The sequence below is a fragment of the Callithrix jacchus genome, chromosome 7, assembly GCF_049354715.1.
Source record: "Callithrix jacchus isolate 240 chromosome 7, calJac240_pri, whole genome shotgun sequence".
NCBI lineage: Eukaryota > Metazoa > Chordata > Mammalia > Primates > Cebidae > Callithrix > Callithrix jacchus.
Window position 1 is genome coordinate 85,127,876 of NC_133508.1, and position 22,588 is coordinate 85,150,463.

The window sequence follows — 22,588 nt, forward strand, 5'->3', positions numbered from 1 at the left end:
ATGTTTCTTAGTAGAGATGGGGTTTCACCATGTTAGCCAGGATGGTCTCAATCTCCTGACCTCATGATCTACCCGCCTTGGCCTCCCAAAGTCTGGTATTACAGCGTGAGCCAACACACCCAGTCAGCACTCTATTTTTCACATAAAATAAAAATTTTATTAATATAGATGCCTATAATCACAGAAATAAGTATCAGAAATGAACTAGCCTCTATATTTTAAATCTGCCTTCTCCAGGGAACTGTAATATTTACTACATAAGTTAATATTTTATTATTTTCCACTCAATAATAAGCAACACACAGAAACAATGTTAATTACTTTATCAGTAAAAATATAGTTTTAGAAAAATTACAAAAACAAAAAGTCAATTTTTATGACTGTCACACAATATTTTAGAGTAAGTTACTTTCCATTTTCAATTATTACTATTCAATTTTAGAATAATGTATTAAAGTCACATAATCTTTCTGTATACATTATTTTGGTCTATTGAGATGTTATACAAGTAGATCAACAATAGAAACTCAACATTGTTCTTAACTTGGGAAAAGGAGGAAAGATGAGATTTTTTTTTTTCTTTTTTTGGAGACAGAGTCTTGCTCTGTCACCCTGGCTGGAATGCAATGGCATGATTTTGGCTCACTGCAATCTCTGCCTCCTGGGTTCAAGCGATTCTCCTGCCTCAGCTCCCCAAGTAGTTGGGATTACAGATACCCATCACCACACCTGGCTAATTTTTAGATGTTTAGTAGAGATGGGTTAATTTAAAGTCAAAAAAATGACTTAATTTACCACAGGAGTGACCACAGGTGATCTGCCTGCCTTAGCCTCCTAAAGCGCTGGGATTACAGGCATGAGCCACCATGCCCAGCCTGGAAAGATAAGATTTTAAAATTAAAAAACATGTCACTGAAATGAATTCCCAGGTCACTTTACTTTATCAGTATATAATACATTATATCCTTATAAAATAATGTAATATAATCTAATCATATATAATACATGATATTATATATATTACATCAATTTATGATATACATTAAATCAGTATATATTACCTGGTGGAACTAGCTGTATCAACTCGAACACTGCTGTATCATCTAAAAGTTTGAAGAAAAATTGGCTTAAATAAACAAATTAGTTAACAATAAAAAAATGACTTAATTTACCACAGGAGTGTCTAAAAGCTAAAGTAATCACGAGGAAGGCTACACATATGTTTATATATTAGTATATAATGTGTACTTTTATAAATATGTCTATTTCTTAAGCAGAGTGATGAGTACAGCAAGGTTCAGTTGACTCTTGAACAACTTGAGCATTAGGGGCACCAACACCTGTGCCATCAAAAAATCCATGTCTAATTTTTGACTTCCCAAATTCTTAACTAATACCCTATTGTTGACCACAAGTGTTACTAATTACATAATTAATGTATATTTTATGCTATGTATTATATATTGTATTCTTACCATAAAGTAAGCTAGAGAAAAGGAAATGTTATTAAGGAAATCCTAAGAATGAGAAAACACATTTATGACACTGTACAGTAAGTTTATCTTATCTGCTCACAAGATAAATTGTCTATCTGAAATGAAATGCAACCACAGTTGTAGACCTCTATCCATGGTACATATCAAGCAATTCAACTTTTATTGTAATGTCATGACTTTTCTCTGCTTCTTGAGAGTACTTCCAGCATAACTAGTGAAACTTTGCATGGGTCCCATGGTGTTATTCCAGGTTTTAGGTATTTCACCTAAAATAATGAAAAATAAGTAAGAACCACAAGATATCACTTTTTACTACGATGTGCAAGTTACTAGAGAAGGGAACTACCCATGCAGAGATGATTCCTGTCACACGGTGTTTTAAGTGAATACTCAGAACACTTGAGCCCACACAATAGCAACATGAAGTGGCTACAATATATTATAGTAGTGCATGCAGTATGTACCACAGTTAATGTTATGCAGTTATGATCAGTACTGTCTTTACATTTGTTTACATTTCTCTTGACTAAGAATGTGCCCTGTATGGTCTTCTCAGTGTTTGTGTGTGAAAGTTTTGATAAATTTAAGTTTTGTTTTGTTTTTGACACAAGGTCTCACTTCTGTTACCCAGGCTGGAGTGCACTGGTGTGAACATGACTCACCACAGACTGAAACTTCTGGGTTCAAGTAGCTGAAACCACAAGCAGGCACCACCATGCCCAGCTAATTTTTTTTTTTTTTTGTAGAAGTGGGGTCTCACCGTGTTGAACTTGAACTCCTGGGCTCAAGCAATCCTCCCACCTTGGCTGCCCAAAATGCTGGCATTACAGGTGTGAGCCACCACACCTGGCCTAATTTTAAGTTTTTGTAATAGGTTTTTATGGCAGCAAATTATAAAATAAACTAGTATCTACAGATATTTTATGCATTCATGACACACTTCTTTTTAATTTTTTTCAGCAATACAAGTTTACACAGTTCATCTGTGAGTTTTTTCAAACTGCCATAAATCTCCAAAAAGGTTTCCCATACACTTATTGAAAAAAAAATTCATATACTAGTGAATCTATGCTTATGCTACTGAAACACATGTTGTTCAAGAGTCAGCTATATAATACAAAACTCCTTATATTTTTAATATAATGGAAATATTTCAAATTAATTTATAAAATAAAAAGAAAAATAAGTTATTCCCTTTCTACCTTTCAAGGATCCATAAAAACAGCATAATCTCTTATTTTAAATTCCACCACTTTCATCCTATGGAAATCTCAGTCATTTAACCTTGTACTTATATATTTAATCTATGAAGAAATACTATAAACTCCCTTCACAACATAACTTGGGGCTATAATGACGAAAAAAAAAATAGACCTGGCCCTTTTTCTCAATAACCTAAAATTACATTGAGAAGACAAACATTAAATGAAATAAAGATACAAATAAATGTATAATTACAAGATACCAGTTAATGAAGGTGTTGTACACTGTTATGAGAGAGTATAATAACAAGACCTAATCTATTAAGGGAGTCAGTGAGAGTTTCTCTGAGGAAATGCTCTTCGGGACCTGACCATAGCACTGAATAGTGATGGCAGCAGGAGGCAGACAAATCCCAAGGCAGACAGCTTAGGGTCCCCAGTGAAACCTGACCTTCAAACTGAACACAGTTTAAAACCTTAAAAGCAAGCTACAAGTCTTACATAAATCCACAGATTAAACTGAGAACCTCTCTTCCCATTTGGTACTTTCCTCTGACGGATCCCAACCCTTCACCTATTCTCCATATATCTGCCCTTCCCTAATTGGTTTTGCACTGTGATACGCATCTTTCAGTGGTGCCTTTTTTGGTTTGCTTACACACAAAACAATCAGCATACACTCCCCCATTCTGAGCCCATAAAAACTATGAACTCAGCCACACTTTGGGACTACCAAACTTTCAGTAGTGAGCTGCCCACTTAGGTACCCCTCTCCACTGACAACTGTTCTTTCACTCAATAAAACTCACTGAGATTGCTGACAAGATGGTTGAATAGGAACAGCTCCAGTGCACAGCTCCCAGGGAGAGCTATGCAGAAGGCAGATGATCTCTGCATTTCCAACTGAGGTATATGGTTCATCTGATTAGGGCTGGTTAGACAGTGGGTGCAGCACAAGGAGGGCGAGCCAGAGAAGGGTAAGGTATTGTCTCACGCGGGAAGTGCAAGGGGCCGAGGAACTCCTTCTTCTAGCCACGGGAGGCCATTAGGGACTTTTCCCAGCACTCTGGCACACTCTTCCTGGCATTCTGGCTCAGATACTGCACTTTTCCCATGGTATTCACAACTCACAGAGCAGGACATTCCGTCCAGTGCCTACAACACCAGCACCCTGGGTTTCCAGCACAAAACTGGGCAACCATTTGAGAAGATACCAAGCTAGCCACAGCTGTTTTTTTTTCATACCCCAGTGGTGCCTGGAACACAAGCAAGACAGAAGCGCTCATTCCCCTGAAAAAGGGGGCTGAAGCCAGGGAGCTTAGTGATCTGGCCTGGTGGGTCCCATACCCACAAAGATCAGCAAGGTAAAATCCACTGGATTGAAACTCTCACAGTCAGCACAGCAGTCTGAACTCGACCTGGGACATTCCTGCTCGGTGGGGAGAAGGGTGTCCACCATTGCTGAGGGTCAGGTAGGTTTTAACATGACCTGTGTAAACAAAGTGGCTGGGAAGTTTACACAGTGACTGGATGAAGCCCACAGCAGCTCAACAAGGCCTCTGCAGGCAGAGTGTGTCACTAGACTCCATCCTCGCTCACCAGGGCATCCCTGAAAAAAGGCTTATAAAGACCCCACCCTCCTAGGACAGAGTACCTGGGAAAAGGGGTGGTTGTGGGTATACGGCAGACTTAAACATCCCTGCCTGAATGGTATGTCCCAGTCAGGGTACACAGATGTCAGGGAACCCCTTGAGGCAGTCTGTCACCTGAGGTGTCTGTCAGTCCCTGACTGGGAGACACCTCCCAGCATGTCTGTCAGTCCCTAGCTGGGAGGTATCTCCCAGTTAGGAACTGACAGACACCTCATACAGAAGAGCTCTGGCTGGCATCTGGCAGGTACCCTTCTGGGAAGAAGCTACCAGAGGAAGGAACAGGCAGCAATCTTTGCTGTTCTGCCACCCCAGATGGTAATTCCCTGGCAAGCAGGGTCTGGAGTGGACCTCGAACAAACTCCAGCAGACTAGCAGCTGAGGAGGCTGACCGTTAGAAGGAAAACAAACAGAAAGAAATAGTTTCAACATCAGGAAAGGAAATCCACTCAGAGACCCTATCCAAAGGCACCAACTTCAAAACCCAAAGGTAGTTAAAACCACAAAGATAGGAAGAAACCAGCACAAAAAGGCTGAAAATTCCAAAAACCAGAACGTCTCTTCTCCTCCAGCAAGAGAACAAAACTGGACAGAGAATCAGTTTGACAAACTGACAGAAGCAGGCTTCAAAGGGTGGGTAATAAACTCCTCCAAGCTAAAGGAGCACCTTTATAACCCAATGTAAGGAAGCTAAGAACCTTAGAAAAGGTTAGATGAAATGATAACTGGAATAACCAGCATAGAGAAGAACATAAACCACCTGATAGAGCTGAAAAACAAGGCACAAGAACTTCGTGAAGTATACACAAGTTTCAACAGTTGAATCGATCAAGTGAAAGAAAGAATATCAGAGATTGAAGATCAACTCAATGAAATAAAGAAAGCAAGATTAGAGAAAAAAGAGTGAAAAGAAATGAACAAAGCCTCCAAGAAATATGGGATTATGTGAAAAGACCAAATCTACATTTCATCATTGTATGTGAAAGTGATGAGAAGAATGAAACTAAGTTGGAAAACACTCTTCAGGATGTTATACAGGAGAATTTCCCCAACCTAGCAAAGCAGGCCAACATTCAAATTAAAGAAATACAGGAAACACCACAAAAATACACCTCGAGAAGAGCAAGACATGTAATCGTCAGATTCACCAGGGTTGAAATGAAGGAAAAAATACTAAGCACAGACAGAGAGAAAGGTCAGGTTACCCACAAAGGGAAGCCCATCAGACTCACAGTGGGTCTCTCAGCAGAAACCCTACAAGCCAGAAGATAGTGGGGGCCGACATTCAACATCCTTAAAGAAAAGAATTTTCAACCCAGAATTTTATATCCTGCCAAACTAAGCTTCATAAGCAAAGGAGAAAAAAATCCTTTATGAACAAATAACTGCTGAGAAATTTTGTCACCAGGCCTGCCTTACAAGAGCTCCTGAAGGAAGAACTACACATGGAAAGGAACATAACAAATTGTATGTTCATTTCAGAAACATACCAAATTGTAAAGACCATCAACACTATGAAGAGACTGCATTAACTAACGGGCAAAACAACCAGCTAGCATCAAAATGACTTGATCTAATTCACACATAAAAATATTAACCTCAATGTAAGTGAGCTAAATGCCCCAATTAAAAGACACAGGCTGGCAAATTCAATAAAGAGTTAAGACCCATTGGTGTGATGTATTTACGAGACACATCTCACATGCAAAGACACACATAGGCTCAAAATAAAGAGATGGAGGAAGATTACCAAGAAAATGGAAAGCAAAAAAAAAAAAAAAACGGGTCACAATCCCAGTCTCTGCTAAAACAGTATTTAAATCAACAAAGATCAAAAGAGACAAAGAAGGGCAATGCATAATACTAAAGGGATCAATGCAACAAGAAGAGCTAACTATCATAAATATATATGCATCCAATACAGGGGTAACCAGCTACATAAAGCAAGTTCTTAAAGACCTATAAGGAGACTTAAGCTCCCACACATTAATAGTGGGAGACTTAGACTCCCACACAATAATAGTGGGAGACTTTAACACCCTACTGTCAATATTAGACAGATCAACAAGACAGAAAATTAACAAGAATATCCAGGACTTGAACTCAGATCTGGACCAACTGAACATAATAAACATCTACAGAACTCTTCACCCCAATACTACAGAATATACATTCTTCTTAGCACCACATAACACTTATTCTAAAATGACCACAAAATTGGAAGTAAAATACTCCTCAGCAAACGCAAAAGAATAGAAATCATAACAAACAGTCTCTCAGAACACAGTGAAATTAAATTAGAACTCAGGATTAAATAACTCACTCAAAACTGCACAACTACATGAAAACTAAACAATACACTCCTAAATGACTACTGGATAAATAATGAAATGAAGGCGGAAATAAAGATGTTCCTCGAAACCAATGAGAACAAAGACACAAAGTAATAGCATCTCTGGGACACATTTAAAGCAGTGTGTGGAGGGAAATATACAGCACTAAATGCCGGCAAGAGAAACGAGGAAGGATCTAAATTTGACACCCCAACATCACAATTAAAAGAATGAGAGGAGCAAGATCAAACAAATTCAAAAGCTAGCAGAAGACAAGAAATAACTAAGATCAAAGCAGACCTGAAGGAGATACAGACACACAAAAAAAATCAATGAATCCAAGAACTTTTTTTTAAAATCAAAATACACTGCTAGCCAGACTAATAAAGAAGAAAGAGAAAAGAATCAAATAGATGCAAAAATCAAAATACACTGCTAGCCAGACTAATAAAGAAGAAAGAGAAAAGAATCAAATAGATGCAATAAAAAATGATAAAGGGGATATCACCACCGATCCCACAGAAATACAAACAACCATCAGAGATTACAATAAACACCTTTAAGCAAATAAACCACAAAATCTAGAAGAAATTAATAAATTCCTGGACACTTACACCCTCCCAAGACTAAACCAGGAAGAAGTCAAATCCCTGAATAGACCAATAACAAGTTCTGATATTCAGGCAGCAATTAATAGCCTACCAACCAAAAAAAGTCCAGGTCCATGGTACCAACTCCTGTTTGTACCTCTGGCAGAATTTGCGTTCACAGCCAAATTCTACCAGAGGTACAAACAGGAGTTGGTACCATTCCTTCTGAAACTATTCCAAACAATACAAAAAGAGGAAATTCTCACTAACTCATTTTATGAGACCAACGTCTTCCTGATACCAAAACCTGGCAAAGACACAACTAAAAAAGAAAATTGCAGGCCAGTATCCATGATGAACATTGATGAGAAAATCCTCAATAAAATACTGGCAAACCAAATCCAACAATGCATCAAAAAGCTTATCCATCACAATCAAGTCGGCTTTATCCCTGGGATGCAAGCCTGGTTCAACATACACAAATCAGTAAAGGTAATCCAACACATAAACAGAACCAAAGAAAAAAACCACATGATTATTTCAATAATGCAGATAAAGCCTTTGACAAAATTCAACGACCTTTATGCTAAAAACTCTCAATAAACTAGATATCAATGAAACGAATCTCAAAATAATCAGAGCTATTTATGACAAACCCACAGCCAATATCATACTGAATGGGCAAAAATTGGAAATATTCCCCTTGAAAACTGGCACAAGACAAGGATGTCCTCTCTCACCACTCCTATTCAATATAGTATTAGAAGTTCCGGCCAGGGCAATCAGGCAAGAAAAAGAGATAAAGGGTATTCTATTAGGCAAAGAGGTAGCCAAATTGTCTCTATTTGCAGATGACAAGATTGTATATTTAGAAGACCCCATCGTCTCAGCCCAAAATCTCCTTAAACTTATAAGCAGCTTCAGCAAAGTCCCAGGATACAAAATCAATGTGTAAAAATCATAAGCATTCCTATATACCAATAATAGCCAATTCATGAGTGAACTCCCATTCACAATTGCTGCAAAGAAAATAAAATTCCTGGGAATATAACTAACAAGAAATATGAAGGACCTCTTCAGTGAGAACTACAAACCACTGCTCAAGAAAATAAGAGAGGACACAAACAGATGGAAAAACATTCCATGCTCATGGTTAGGAAGCATCAATATCATGAAAATGGCCATACTGCCCAAAGTAATTTATAAATTCAGTGCTATCCCCCTCAAGCTACCATTGACTTTCTTCACAGAATTGGAAAAAAACTACCTTAAATTTCATATGGAACCAGAAAAGAGCCTGCATAGCCAAGACAATCCTATGCAAAAAAAAAAAAGCTGGAGGCATCACACTACCTGACTTCAAACTATACTACAAGGCTACAGTAATCAAAACAGCATGGTATTGGCACCAAAACAGAGATATAGACCAATAGAACAGAACAGAGGCCCTGGAGGCAATGCCACAGATCTACAACCATCTGATCTTTGACAAACCTGACAAAAACAAGCAATGGGGAAAGGATTCCCTATTTAATAAATGGTGTTGTGAAAACTGGCTAGCCATTTGCAGAAAGCTGAACCTGGATCCCTTCCTTACACCTTATACAAAAATTAACTCAAGATAGATTAAAGATTTAAATATAAGACCTAACACCATAAAAACCCTAGAAGAAAACCTAGGAAATACCATTCCAGACATAGGCATGGGCAAAGACTTCATGACCAAAACACCAAATGCAATGGCAACAAAAGCCAAAATAGATAAACAGGATCTAATTAAACTAAAATGCTTCTGCACAGCAAAAGAAACTATCATTAGAGTGAACCAGCAATCAACAGAACGGGAAAACATTTTTGCAATCTACCCATCTGACAAAGGGCTAATATCCAGAATCTACAAAGAACTTAAACAAATTTACAAGAAAAAAAACTAACAACCCCATCAATAAGTGGGCAAAGGATTTGAACAGACACTATTCAAAAGAAGACATTTACATAGCCAACAAACATATTTTAAAGAGTTCATTATCCCTGGTCATTAGAAAACTGGCACTCAAAACCACATTGAGAAAGCATCTCACACCAGTTACAATGGTGATTCTTAAAAAAATCAGGAGGCAACAGATGCTGGAAAGGATGTGGAGAAACAGGAACGCTTTTACACTGTTGGTGGGAGTGTAAATTAGTTCAACCATTGTGGAAGACAGCGTGGCAATTCCTCAAGGATATAGAACTAGAAATACCATTTGACCCAGCAATCCCATTACTGAGTATATACCCAAAGGATTATAAATCATTCTAGTGTAAAAACACATGCACACATATGTTTACTGCAGCACTGTTCACAATAGCAAAGACTTGAAACCAACCCAAATGCCCATCAATGATAGACTGGATAAAGAAAATGTGGCACATATACACCATGGAATACTATGCTGCCATAAAAAAGGATTAGTTCATGTCCTTTGCAGGGACATGGATAAAGCTAGAAACCGTCATTCTCAGCAAACTGACACAAGAACAGAAAACCAAACACCACATGTTCTCACTCATAAGTGGGTTTTGAACAATGAGAACCCATGGACACAGGGAGGGGAACATCACACACCAGGGCCTGTCAGAGGGTGAGGGGTTAGAGTAGAAACAGCAGGGGGTGAGGGGCTACAGAAGGGATAGCCTGAGGAGAAATAACTAATGTAGATGATAGATGCAGCAAATCACCATGGCACATGTATACCTATGTAACAAACCTACAAGTTCTGGACATGTACCCCAGAAATTAAAGTATAATTTAAAAAAAAAAACTTACCTTCCAGTTGTCCACATAACCTCATTCTTGTTGGACATGGGACAAGAACTCAGGACTCGCCAAACGGCAAGTGAAGACAGACCTGTTAACACATCCTTGTTCTCCAGGCTGAAGATGGTGGAACTAAAAGAGCTTTTACCATGCCCCCTCTTCCACCGAGCTGTGGTCAGCAGGAACGACACCCCTTGGGGCTCTGTGGTTCCTGGTGTCTCCACGTTTTTGGGTGCCACCACATTCCCCTCATCTAGACACCAAATCCCATGGCGGAAGTCACTTGTGACATGGCTGATCCAGCTGTAAGCCCCACACTGAACCCACACTGGTGCTGGCACTAGGTGCAGCCCAACCACTGCAGCAGCTCTTGCATCTGGCTGTGCACTGTGACTGGACCCTAGGCCTGCTCACATACCCCTTTCTGCTACAAGCTGAGGGCACAGTTGCAGTGGTCACAGGATCCAGGCCAGGGTGCAAGCTGAGTGCAGCCCACTGGGTGAGTGGGTGGGGTACCTCTTGCAGTGAGCCCAGATCCAAGTGAGGCCCAAATAGGAGCACTGCAAGCCATGGAGGTCTCTGGCTGACAAAGCAGCACCAAAAATATCCTGTGTCAATGGGTTCTGTAAACTGTGTTGCAGGGTTGGAAAAGTAGTTTTCCAAGCAGAAGGAACAGAATGTTCAGAGGCTCTTAACAGAACATAGCAGGGTGACTTGAAGATTAGGTGATTTAAAAACAAACCACCCGCAAAAATCAACTAGAAAGATTAGACAGCTAAAAAAGTCTACTTTAAGACATGAGAAACCTCGCAAGGCATTAAAAATGTTATAAATCTATAAGGAAGCCCAGAGATGAGCTTGACATTTGAGAATGTTTTTCCAGCTGATAACTGACAAATTCTTATGGAGACAGAGCTAAGAGGCTAAGAAGCTGAGAACAGCTTTTGATAAGCTCATAAAGTAGAGAAACAAAAACTGAAGCATGGCCTTGAGAAGTGAGGGAGGGGAGATCTGGATATAAGGGACAATGGTCTGATAAACTAGCCAGACTATAGGTTTGAATCACTGAAAAGAGAAACACTATGTGTAAAGGGCAAACTAAAAACAGAAACCTGACTAGGAACTAAGGACCAAATTTGACTCATCCCAAGTCTTACCTAAATTAAGATGATCCAGAATTGCTAATGTCCTCTAGCAATCTGCTAAAACCACTGTAAATACTATCTGAAGAAACGTGTCTTTACCAAAAGTTTCAAATAATTCCTAAAATTTTTACAAAGTCTGGCATTTAAGCAAACGTGACTGGGAATATGGGAAAAAATAATTAGGATCAAAAACCAAGAAAACTAACAGGAAATAAAAGTGGATCAATAGAAGATCAGAAAACTGAGTTATCTGACAAGGGCTTAAAATATGCATAATAGGACTTCCAGTTTCAGATCCAGAATATAAAAAGCATCTAAGTCTTCACTCTATCCTAAAAACAAGTAAAAAGCTAAAATCAACAACTCTTCTTAGATCTACCAGAGAAGTGAGGTCACAGGATAACTACTGCCCCAAAATTTTGAGAGAGAGAGACCAGTGGACATAGAGAATCACAATTTACCAGCAGAAACCCACAAGCAGAAACCTCCACAGGAATCCATGCCAACATAGGAAAACCTGAACCACAATTGAATGAGTTGCTGGAGAATCAGTGTGGACAAGTTTGAGAGACGGAAACTCCAAAGAGATAAGATAATTGGGCTCTCAAGTTTTTGTAAGTTTTACTTCCAGGACCTCCACTAGGTCCTCACTGTGAATACTGGAGAAAAATCCCCTATTTCCACCAACAGGGAGAAGAGAAAAGAAGCCATTTTGAAGTATGTCAGAGCATTTCGTTCTTAACAAGACCTAGCCTCAGGTGAAATTATTTTCCTACAGCCTTATCTTCTAGCCTCATATCAGAGCCTAACCCATCTGAGAGAAAGAAAATATTCGAGCCAGCTCTGGGCTTCTACTTGTGGGAAGAGAAGAACCCAACTCCAGCTCCCTCTAGGCTTCCATGTGAGAGAAGGAAAATACCCAACTAGAGCCATATCTAGCATTCCACAGAGGAATGAAAAAACTCACTGCACCTCCCTCCAGTTATCCTATTCAAACTAAGAGGGGAAAATCAGAAGCACCAGTGAAGGTCACAATTTAGGAACACAGGATCACCAAAATGAGACCTGATCATAGGGCTATAGAACACCTCCCTCTCCTCACACTTTACTCATGTATTACCAAAACCTCTTTAACACAGTTCCTTTCACTCAGTATATCTAGTCTGGCTTTCAGCAAATAAGTACATACTAAGTACAAACACTTTCATAAACAGTTAAAAAAAAAGAAGTTTGAAGAGATTGAACAAGCATCAGACCCAGAGCCGATATGGCAGGAATGTTGAAATTACTAAATCATGAATTTTTAAAAACTATGATACACCATGGGATCTAATGGAAAAAGGAAACAACATGCAAGAACAGCTGGATAACATAAGCAGAAAGAGACGGAAATTCTAAGTAAAAGACTGTTAACCTAAATAACAAACAGCAAGAGGCTATTTAAAGAAAATAATATTTATCAGGAACAGGGCATTGAAATGGTAATAAAAGTGCCATAGTAAACTACATGTGCATTCAGGGAGGCAAAGGAAGACAAAAGGTTTTAAAGGGAATGTGAGGAAAAACTGCATAATTGTTTTGAAATGATTAGTCTTGGCCACATGCATCAATAAAAAGGGTGACGCCATTCCAAAGTTGGACAGACAGTTGCTGGGCAGATGAGCTCACCCAAGTATTTTTTGGGTTAGGCTGTGATGGCCTTTGCGCAAGACCAAGGTTTTTTAGAGTTATGATAGTTTTGTTATCAGGCATACAAGTGTGACAATCCTCCCTTCATAGCCTTTTCCCATTCTATTTGTCAGGGCTTGTTTATTTGTTTATTCATTTTGGTGTTTTTTTTTAAACAGATGACTTCATTTTGATTCTGACAACTTTCACAAACAAAAAAGAAATACAAACACTGTAATGGAAATGAAGAATACCTTTGATGAACTCATTATTAGATGGGACATGGCTGAAGAAAGAATCTTAAGGCTTGAGGAAATGACAACAAAAATTTCCAAAACTGAAAAGCAAACAGAAAAAAAGACTGGAAAAAAATAAACCAAAACAGAATATCCAAGAACTCTGAGATGACAACAAAAGGTATAAATACACATGATGCGCATATCAAAAAGAGAAGAAACAGAAAAAAAAACAAAAAATAGAAAAGTACCTAAAGCAATAATAACATCAATCAGATGCCAAACCAAAATCCAGGAAGGTTAGAGAACAGCAACCAACTAAATTCCCCCCAAAAATATCTCTAGACATATCATATTCAAACTTCAGAAAATCAAAGACAAACTAAAAATCTTGTGCCAGGCACAGTGACTCACACCTGTAATCCCAGCATTTTGGAAGGCTGAGGAGTGCAGATTGCTTGGGCTCAGGAGGTCAAAACCAGTTGGGCGATGTGGTGAAATCTTATCTCTATAGAAAATACAAAAGTTAGCTGGACATGGTGGCATGCAACTCTACTCCCACCTATTTGGGAGGCTGGGGTAGGAGGATCACTTGAGCCAGGCAGGTGGAGGTAGCAGTGAACCAAAATCACATTCCTGCCCTTCAGCCTAAGTGAAAGAGCAAGACTCTGTCTCAAAAAAAAAAAAAAAAAAAAGGAAAAAAAAAGAAAATTCCTGAAAGAAGTCAGAGGGAAAAAATACTGAACCTATAGAAAAACAACGATGACAAATACATCTGACTTGTCCTGAGAAACCATCCAAGCAAGAAGAGAGTGGAGTGAAATATCTGTATATATTGATAAAAGGATATGATATATAAGACTTGCTTCAAAATAATGATGCATGAAAAAATCAAATTCCTACAAAAATAGGATAATAAATAATATTATTTAAAACCTTACAACAAATAAAACAGTAAGCCAGATGACTGTACTGGTGAATTTTATGTTGAAATGCCAATTAAGGGGAGGGGAGGGGGAGGGGAGGGGAAAAGGAAGGAAAAAAAAAGAGAAGAAAAAAGGAAGGAAGGAAGGAAGGAAGGAAGGAAGGAAGGAAGGAGGGAGGGAAAGGGAAAGGAAAGGGGAAATAGGGAAGGGGAAATGAGAAAGGAAGAAATCAAATGAGTTAAAACATAATCTTAGGATAAGCTCAGTTTCTCAATTTTCCATATATGCTAACACTATCTTTTTCCTTAGGTCACTTACTCTGTAACCTTAACAATTTGAAAACATGATTATAAACCAGGAAATACTTTACAAACAAAAAACTTACAAATAACCAAAACAGAAGTATTGTTTACTACCATTTAAACAGTATCTTCTATGTGTCAAGACTAAGCTTCTATGAGCTTCACATAAATCCTCAAAACAACCCTAATAAGATAAGTACTACCTCTATTTTACAGATAAAAAACAAAGACTAAAGGATAATATTATCAAAAATAATAGTTCCTGAGCTCAGGTATTATTGTCTTCAAACCTGTGCTCTTTTCACTAACAACTCTACTAGGACTAGAAAGCAGTGATTTACAAAATATATGTGGTATTTGAATGAGGAGTAGGATAAAGAATTAAGACAGTTGCAAGAGAGGGACAAGGATGAAGACAGGAAATATTTCTTTTTAGGATGGAAATGTACAACATGTTTATATAGGGTAAGGAAGCAGCAACAAGAAAGACACTAAGGAAATGGGGCTCACAGGATACATCTAATGAACAAGCTCCTAGAAATGGCAAGAGGAGATAAAGAGAGAAGACAAGTAAACAGAATAACTTTTAACAGAACAGAGAAACCTCATCCTGTAAGACTGGGCAAAGAGGATAAGTATGGGTAACAATGTAGGTTACTTTTAGGAAAGAGTGCAATAAACCTAGGCACATCGCTACTGTGACCTCAATTTTGGTCAGTGAAATGGAAAGTAATCATGTCTTCACCTTAAGAATAATAGAACTGAAAAACACAGCATGAAAACTTCGTGAAACATACACAAGTATCAATAGCCAAATCAAACAAGTGGAAGAAAGGATATCAGAGACTGAAGAACAACTCAATGAAAGAACGCAAGGTATTAAGATTGGAGAAAAAAGAGCAATAAAAAATGAGCAAAGCCTCCAAGAAATATGGGACATGTGAAAAGACCAAATCTAGGTTTGATTGGTGTACCTGAAAGTGATGAGGAGAAAGGAATTAAGTTGGAAAACACTCTTCAGGATATTAACCAGGTGAACTTCCCCAATCTAGCAAGACAGGCCAACATTAAATTCAGGAAACTGAGAGAAAACCACAAAGATACTTCTTGAGAACAGCAACCCCAAGACACATAATCATCAGATTCACTAAGGTTGAAATGAAGCAAAAAATGTTAAGTGCAGCCAGACAGAAAGGTTGGGTTACCAACAAAGAGAAGCCCATCAGACTAATGGATCTCTGCAGAAATCCTACAAGCCAGAAGACAGGGGGGATAATATTCAACATTCTTAAAGAACAGAATTTTCAACCCGGAATTTCATATCCAGCTAAACAAAGCTTCATAAATAAAAGAGAAACAAAATCCTTTACAGACAAACAAATGCTGAGAGATTTTGTCACTACCAGGCCTGTCTTACAAGAGCTCCTGAAGGAAGAACTAAACATAGAAAGGAATACTCTGTACCAGCCACTGCAAAAACATACCAAAGGGTAAAGACGATTGACGTTATAAAGAAACTGCATTAACTAATGAGCAAAATAACCAGCTATCATCATTGTAAGGCCGATTGCCTCGCCAGGAGTCAAACAAACACATTCATCACTCTCTGCGCCTGATTACTGCGTCATCACCTGAGCTCATTATCTGGCTTCGCCACATAGCTTCCCAACACCCGCCTCTGCATACCATACCCAAACCCACACTCAGCACTAAATTATGCATCCAACCTCCAACCCACTATTAAAAAACCCTGCAGAAAAATTTTTAAAGAAGCCCCACCATACCCTGCCCGGCAACAGCCTGCCCCATACGTCCCCAGCAGGCCCACATATCCAAGGCCCCACCCGCCTACCAATGACAGCTAGTTTCATGTACTTCCTACTTTAACTCCATGTACTTCCCGCTCCTCAACAGCCAATAGAAATGCCTTCTCTTTGTTTCCCCAGTAGTCAATGAAGGCCCACTTACCCAAGGTCCTGCCCGCCTACCAATGGCAGCTAGTTTCGTGTACTTCCTACTTTAATTCCATGTACTTCCTGCTCCTCAACAGCCAATAGAAATGCCTTGTCTCTGTTTTCCCAATACCCAATCAATTGCCTGCCCTCCTCATAAAACCCCACACCCTGAACAGCCCGGCGTGACTTCTCTGACCACCCCGCCCCTCGGACCACTGAACCTCGCCCAGGAGCTGAATAAATTAGTTTCTCACTTTCTTATACTTGCCTCAGTTTCCTCATTTTACCTCGGCAATAAATCTTACAATCATAATCATAGAATCAAATTCGTACATCATACAATATAACCTTAAATGTAAATGGACTAAATGCCCAAATTAAAAGACACAGACTGGCAAAGTGGATAAGGAGTCAAAACCCATCTGCGTGATGTACTCAGCAGACCCATCTCATGTGCAGACAAACAGAGGCTCAAAATAAAGGGATGAAAGCTATTTACCAAGCATATGGAAACAAACAAAAAAAAAAAAACAGGGCTTGCAACCCTAGTCTCTGATAAAAGAGACTTTACACCAACAAAGATCAAAAAACACAAAGAAGGACATTACATAATGGTAAAGGGATCAATGCAACAAGAAGAGCTAACTATCCTAAATATATATACACCCAATATAGGACCACCCAGATTTAAAAAGCAAGTTCTTAGAGACCTACGAAGAGACTTAGACTCCCACACAATAACAGTGGGAGACTTTAACACCGCACTGTCAATATTACATAATTCAACAAGAAAGAAAAACTAACAAGGATATCCAGGACTTGAACTCAGCTCTGGACCAAGTGGACCTAACAGATATCTATAGAACTCTCCACCACAATACCACAGAATATACATTCTTCTCAGCACCACATCACACTTATTCTAAAATTGACCACATAATTTGAAGTAAAATACTCCTCAGCAAATGCAAAAGAACAGAAATCATAACAGTCTCTTAGACCACATTGCAATAAAATTAGAACTCAGGATTAAGAAACTTACTCAAAACTGCACAACTACATGGAAACTGAACAACCTGCTCCTAAATGACCCTCCTAATAGGGTTAATAATGAAATTAAGGCAGAAATAAAGATGTTCTTTGAAACCAATGAGAACAAAGACACAAAGAAGCAGAATCTCTGAGACACATTTAAAGCAGTGTGTAGAGGGAAATTTATAGCACTAAATGCCCACAAGAAAAAACAGGAAAAACCTGAAACCAACACCCCAGCATCACAATTAAAAGAACTAGAAAACCAAGAGCAAACAAATTCAAGAGCTAGCAGAAGAGAAGAAATAACTAATATCACAGCAGAATTGAAGGAGATGGAGACACAAAAAACCCTTCAAAAAAATCAATGAATCCAGGAGCTGGTTTTTTGAAAAGATCAACAAAATAGACCACTAGCCAGACTAATAAAGATTTTAAAAAAAGGAAGAACCAATTTGCCACGATAAAAATGATAAAGGGGATATTGCCACTGATCCCACAGAAATAATAACTACCATCAAAGAATACTATAAACACCACTACGTGGCCAGGCGCGGTGGCTCATGCCTGTAATCACAGCACTTTGGGAGGCCGAGGCGGGTGGATCACGAGGTCAAGAGATCGAGACGATCCTGGTCAACATGGTGAAACCCCGTCTCTACTAAAAAATACAAAAAGTTAGCTGGGCACAGTGGCACATACCTGTAATCCCAGCTACTCAGGAGGCTGAGGCAGGAGAATTGCCTGAACCCAGGAGGCAGAGGTTGTGGTGAGCCGAGATCGTGCCATTGCACTCCAGCCTGGGTAACAAGAGCGAAACTCCGTCTAAAAAAAAAAAAAAACACCACTACGCAAATAAACAAGAAAATCTAGAAGAAATTGATAAATTCCTGGACACATACGCCCTCCCAAGGCTGAACCAGGAAGAAGTCGAATCCCTGAATAGGCCAATAACAAGTTCTGAAACTGAGGTACAATTAACAGCCTACCAACCAAAAAAAGTCCAAGACTAGGCAGATTCACAGCCAAATTCTACCAGAGGTACAAAGGGGAGCTGATATTATTCCTTCTGAAACTATTCCAAACTATTCCAAAAATACAAAAAGACGGAATCTGTCCTAACTCATTTTATGAGGCTAGCATCGTCCTGATACCAAAACCTGGCAGAGACACAACAAAAAAAGAAAATTTCAGGCCAGTATCCCTGATGTATATTAATGATGAAATATCTATCTCTGACAAAAATCCTTAATAAAATACTGGGAAACCAAATCCAGCAGCACATCAAAGAGCTCATCCTCCATTATCAAGTTGGCTCCATCCCTGGGATGCAAGGCTGGCTCACCATTTACAAGTCAACGAGCATAATCCATCATATAAGCAGAACCAATAACAAAAACAACATGGTTATCTCAATAGATGCAGAAAAGGCCTTTGACAAGATTGAACAGCCCTTCATGCTAAAAAGTCTCAATAAACTAGGTATTTATAGAACATATCTCAAAATAATAATAGCTATTTATGACAAACCCACAGCCAATATCATACTGAATGGACATAAAACTGGAAGCATTCCCTTTGAAAACCAGCACGAAACAAGGATGCCCTCTCTCACCACTCCTATTCAACACAGTATTGGAAGTTCTGGCCAGGGCAATCAGGTAAGAGGAAGAAATAAAGGGTACGCAATTAGGAAAAAAGACAAGGTCAAATTGTCTCTGTTTGCACATGACATGGCTGTATATTTAGAAGACCCCATTGTCTTAGCCCAAAATCTCCTTAAGCTGATAAGCAACTTCAGCAAAGTCTCAGAATACAAAATCAATGTGCAAAAATTACAAGCATTCCTATATGACAATAACAGACAAACAGAGAGCCAAATCATGAGTGAATTCCCATTCACAATTGCTACAAAGAAAATAAAATAGGAATATAACTTACAAGGGATGTGAAGGATCTCTTCAGGGAGAACTACAAACCACTGCTCAAGAATATAAGAGAGGTCACAAACAAATGGAAAAGCATTCCATGTTCATGGATACAAAGAATCCATATCACAAAAATGGCCATATTGCCCAAAGTAATTTATAGATTCAATGCTACCCCCATCAAGCTACCACTGACCTTTTCCACAGAATTGGAAAATAGTATTTTAAATTTCATATGGAATCAAAAAAGAGCCCGCATAGCCAAGACAATCCTAAGCAAAAAGAACAAAGCTGGAAGCATCACGCTACCTGACTTCAAACCATATTACAAGGCTATAGTAACAAAAACAGCATGTTACGGGTACCAAAATGGATCCATAGACCAATGGAACAGAACAGAGGCCTCAGTAATAACACTACACATCTATAACCATCTGATCTTTGACAAACCTGACAAAAACAAGGAATACGGAAAGGATTCCCTCTTCAATAAATGGTATTGGGAAAACTGGCCAGCCATACACAGAAAGCTGAACCTGGATCCCTTCCTTACCTTATACAAAAATTAACTCAAGATGGATTAAAGACTTAAATGTAAGACCTAACACCGTAAAAACCCTAGAAGAAAACCTAGGCAATACCATTCTGGACATAGGCATGGGCAAACACTTCATGATTAAAACACCAAACGCAATGGCAACAAAAGCCAAAACAGACGAATAGGATCTAATTAAACTAAAGAGACTGACAAAGGGCTAATATCCAGAATCTACAAAGAACTTAAACAAATTTACAAGAAAAAAACAAACCACTCCATCAAAAAGTGGGTGAAGGATATAAACAGACATTCTCAAAAGAAGACATTTATGGCTCTCTGCTCCTCCTGTTTGACAGGCAGCCACATCTTGTCTCCCATCGCCAGCCACATCCCTGAGACACCATGGGAAAGGTGAAGGCCGGAGTCAACGGATTTGGTCGTATTGGGCACCTGGTCACCAGGGCTGCTTTTAACTCTGGTAAAGTGGATATCATCGCCATCAATGATCCCTTCATTGACCTCAACTACATGATCTACATGTTCCAGTATGATTCCACCCATGGCAAGTTCCATGGCACTGTCAAGGCTGAGAATGGGAAGCTTGTCATCAATGGAAATCCCATCACCATTTTCCAGGAGCAAGATCCCTCCAAAATCAAGTGGGGCGATGCTGGCGCTGAGTAGTTGGTGGAGTCCACTAGCGTCTTCACCACCATGGAGAAGGCTGGGGCTCACTTGCAGGAGTGAGCCAAAAGGGTCATCATATCTGCTCCCTCTGCTGATGCCCCATGTTCGTGATGGGTGTGAACCATGAGAAGTATGACAACAGCCTCAAGATCGTCAGCAATGCCTCCTCTACCACCAACTGCTTAGCACCCCTGGACAAGGTCATCCATGACAACTTTGGTATCGTGGAAGGACTCATGACCACCGTCCACGCCATCACTGTCACCCAGAAGACTGTGGATGGCCCCTCCGGGAAACTGTGGGGTGATGGCTGTGGGGGTCTCCAGAACATCATCCCTGCCTCTACTGGTGCTGCCAAGGCCGTGGGCAAGGTCATCCCTGAGCTGAACAGGAAGCTCACTGGCATGGCCTTCTGTGTCCCCACTGCCAACGTGTCAGTGGTGGACCTGACCTGTGTCTGGAAAAACCTGCCAAATATGATGACATCAAGAAGGTGGTGAAGCAGGCGTTGGAGGGCCCCCTTAAGGGCATCCTGGGCTACACTGAGCACCAGGTGGTGTCCTCAGACTTCAACAGCGACACCCATTCTTCCACCTTTGATGCTGGGGCTGGCATTGCCCTCAACGACCACTTCATCAAGCTCATTTCCTGGTATGACAATGAATTTGGCTACAGCAACAGGGTGGTGGACCTCATGTCCCACCTGGCCTCCAAGGAGTAAGACCCCTGGACCACCAGTCCCAGCGAGAGGAAAAGAAGCCCTCACTGCTGGGGAGTCCCTGCCACACTGAGTCCCCCACCACACTGAATTGCCCCCCCTCACAGTTTCCATGCAGACCCCTTAAAGAGAGAGGGGCCTAGGGAGCCCCACCTTGTCGTGTGCCATCAATAAAGTCCCCTGTGCTCTGCCAAAAAAAAAAAAAAAAAAATTTATGCAGCCAACAAACATATTTAGAAAAGCTCACTGTCACTGGTTATTAGAGAAAGTCAAATCAAAACCACATAGAGATACCATCTCACGCCAGTTAGAATGGTGATAATTTAAAAGTCAGAAGACAAAAGATGCTGGAGAGGATGTAGAGAAATAGGAACACTTTTACACTGTTGGTGAGAGTGTAAATTAGTTTAACTGTTCTGGAAGACAGTGTGGCGATTCCTCAAGGATCTATAACTAGAAATACCATTTGACCCAGCAATCCCATTACTGGGTATACACCCAAAGGATTATAAATCATTCTACTAAAGAGACACATGCATACATAGGTTTACTGTGGCACTATTCACAATAACAAAGACTTGGAACCAAACCAAATACCCATCAATGATAGACTGGATGAAGAAACTTTGGCACATATATACTATGGAATACTATGCAGCCATTAAAAAGGATGAATTCATGTCCTTTGCAGGGGCACAGATGAAGCTAGAAACCATCATTCTCAGCAAACTAACACAAGAACCGAAAACCAAACATTGCATGTTCTCATTCTTAAGGGGGAGTTGAACAACGAGAACGCATGGACACAGGGAGAGGAGGTGAGGAGCTAGAGAAGGGATAACATTAGGAGAAACACCTAATATAGATGACAGGTTGATGGGTGCAACATATCATGGCACAGGTACACCTATGTAAGAGACCTGCACGTTCTGCACAAGTACCCCAGAACTTAGAGTATTTTAAAAAATAATACTATAGTTTAAAAAAAGGGACACCTGATATTAAAAATTAGTATGTTTAGAGTACCAATGATAGAAATTAAATTATGTTTTCCAAGAATTAAAAAGAGTGCAAGGTAGTACTGAGAAGTAATTTATGATAGTACCAATTTGAAAGTCATGAGAATCTACCAATCTGAAACTATGAAATATATATTTGGCCTTCATCGCCATCCAAAGTACTGTTTTGTTTTTTTTTTTGTATGCCAATGTTGACTGATAGCTTCAGGAATGGGCTGGTCACTGGAAACATAAAAGCATGATTAGAGTTGGGACTTGCAGCACCCCCCAACAATCTCTAGGAGGGGAGAGGGATGAGAGTTGAGTTGATCACTAATGGCCAATGCTTTAGACAATCATGCCTATGTAATGATAAAAACCCTCT

At 39.6% G+C, this 22,588-nt stretch overlaps 1 protein-coding gene and 1 pseudogene across 5 annotated transcripts in view; one reads left to right on the forward strand and one right to left on the reverse strand.

Moving 5' to 3' along the window:
• SPATA6 (spermatogenesis associated 6) overlaps window positions 1-22,588 on the reverse strand; it is a 197,143-nt gene that overhangs the window by 128,924 nt on the left and 45,631 nt on the right. For all 5 annotated transcript variants that reach the window (XM_035252998.3, XM_035252996.3, XM_035252995.3 and 2 more), the window contains exon 4: window positions 1,062-1,103. In XM_035252998.3, the coding sequence (XP_035108889.2) occupies window positions 1,062-1,103 (42 nt within the window). The remainder of the gene's footprint in view (window positions 1-1,061; window positions 1,104-22,588) is intronic.
• On the forward strand, window positions 20,158-21,367 carry LOC100415477 (glyceraldehyde-3-phosphate dehydrogenase pseudogene; annotated as a pseudogene).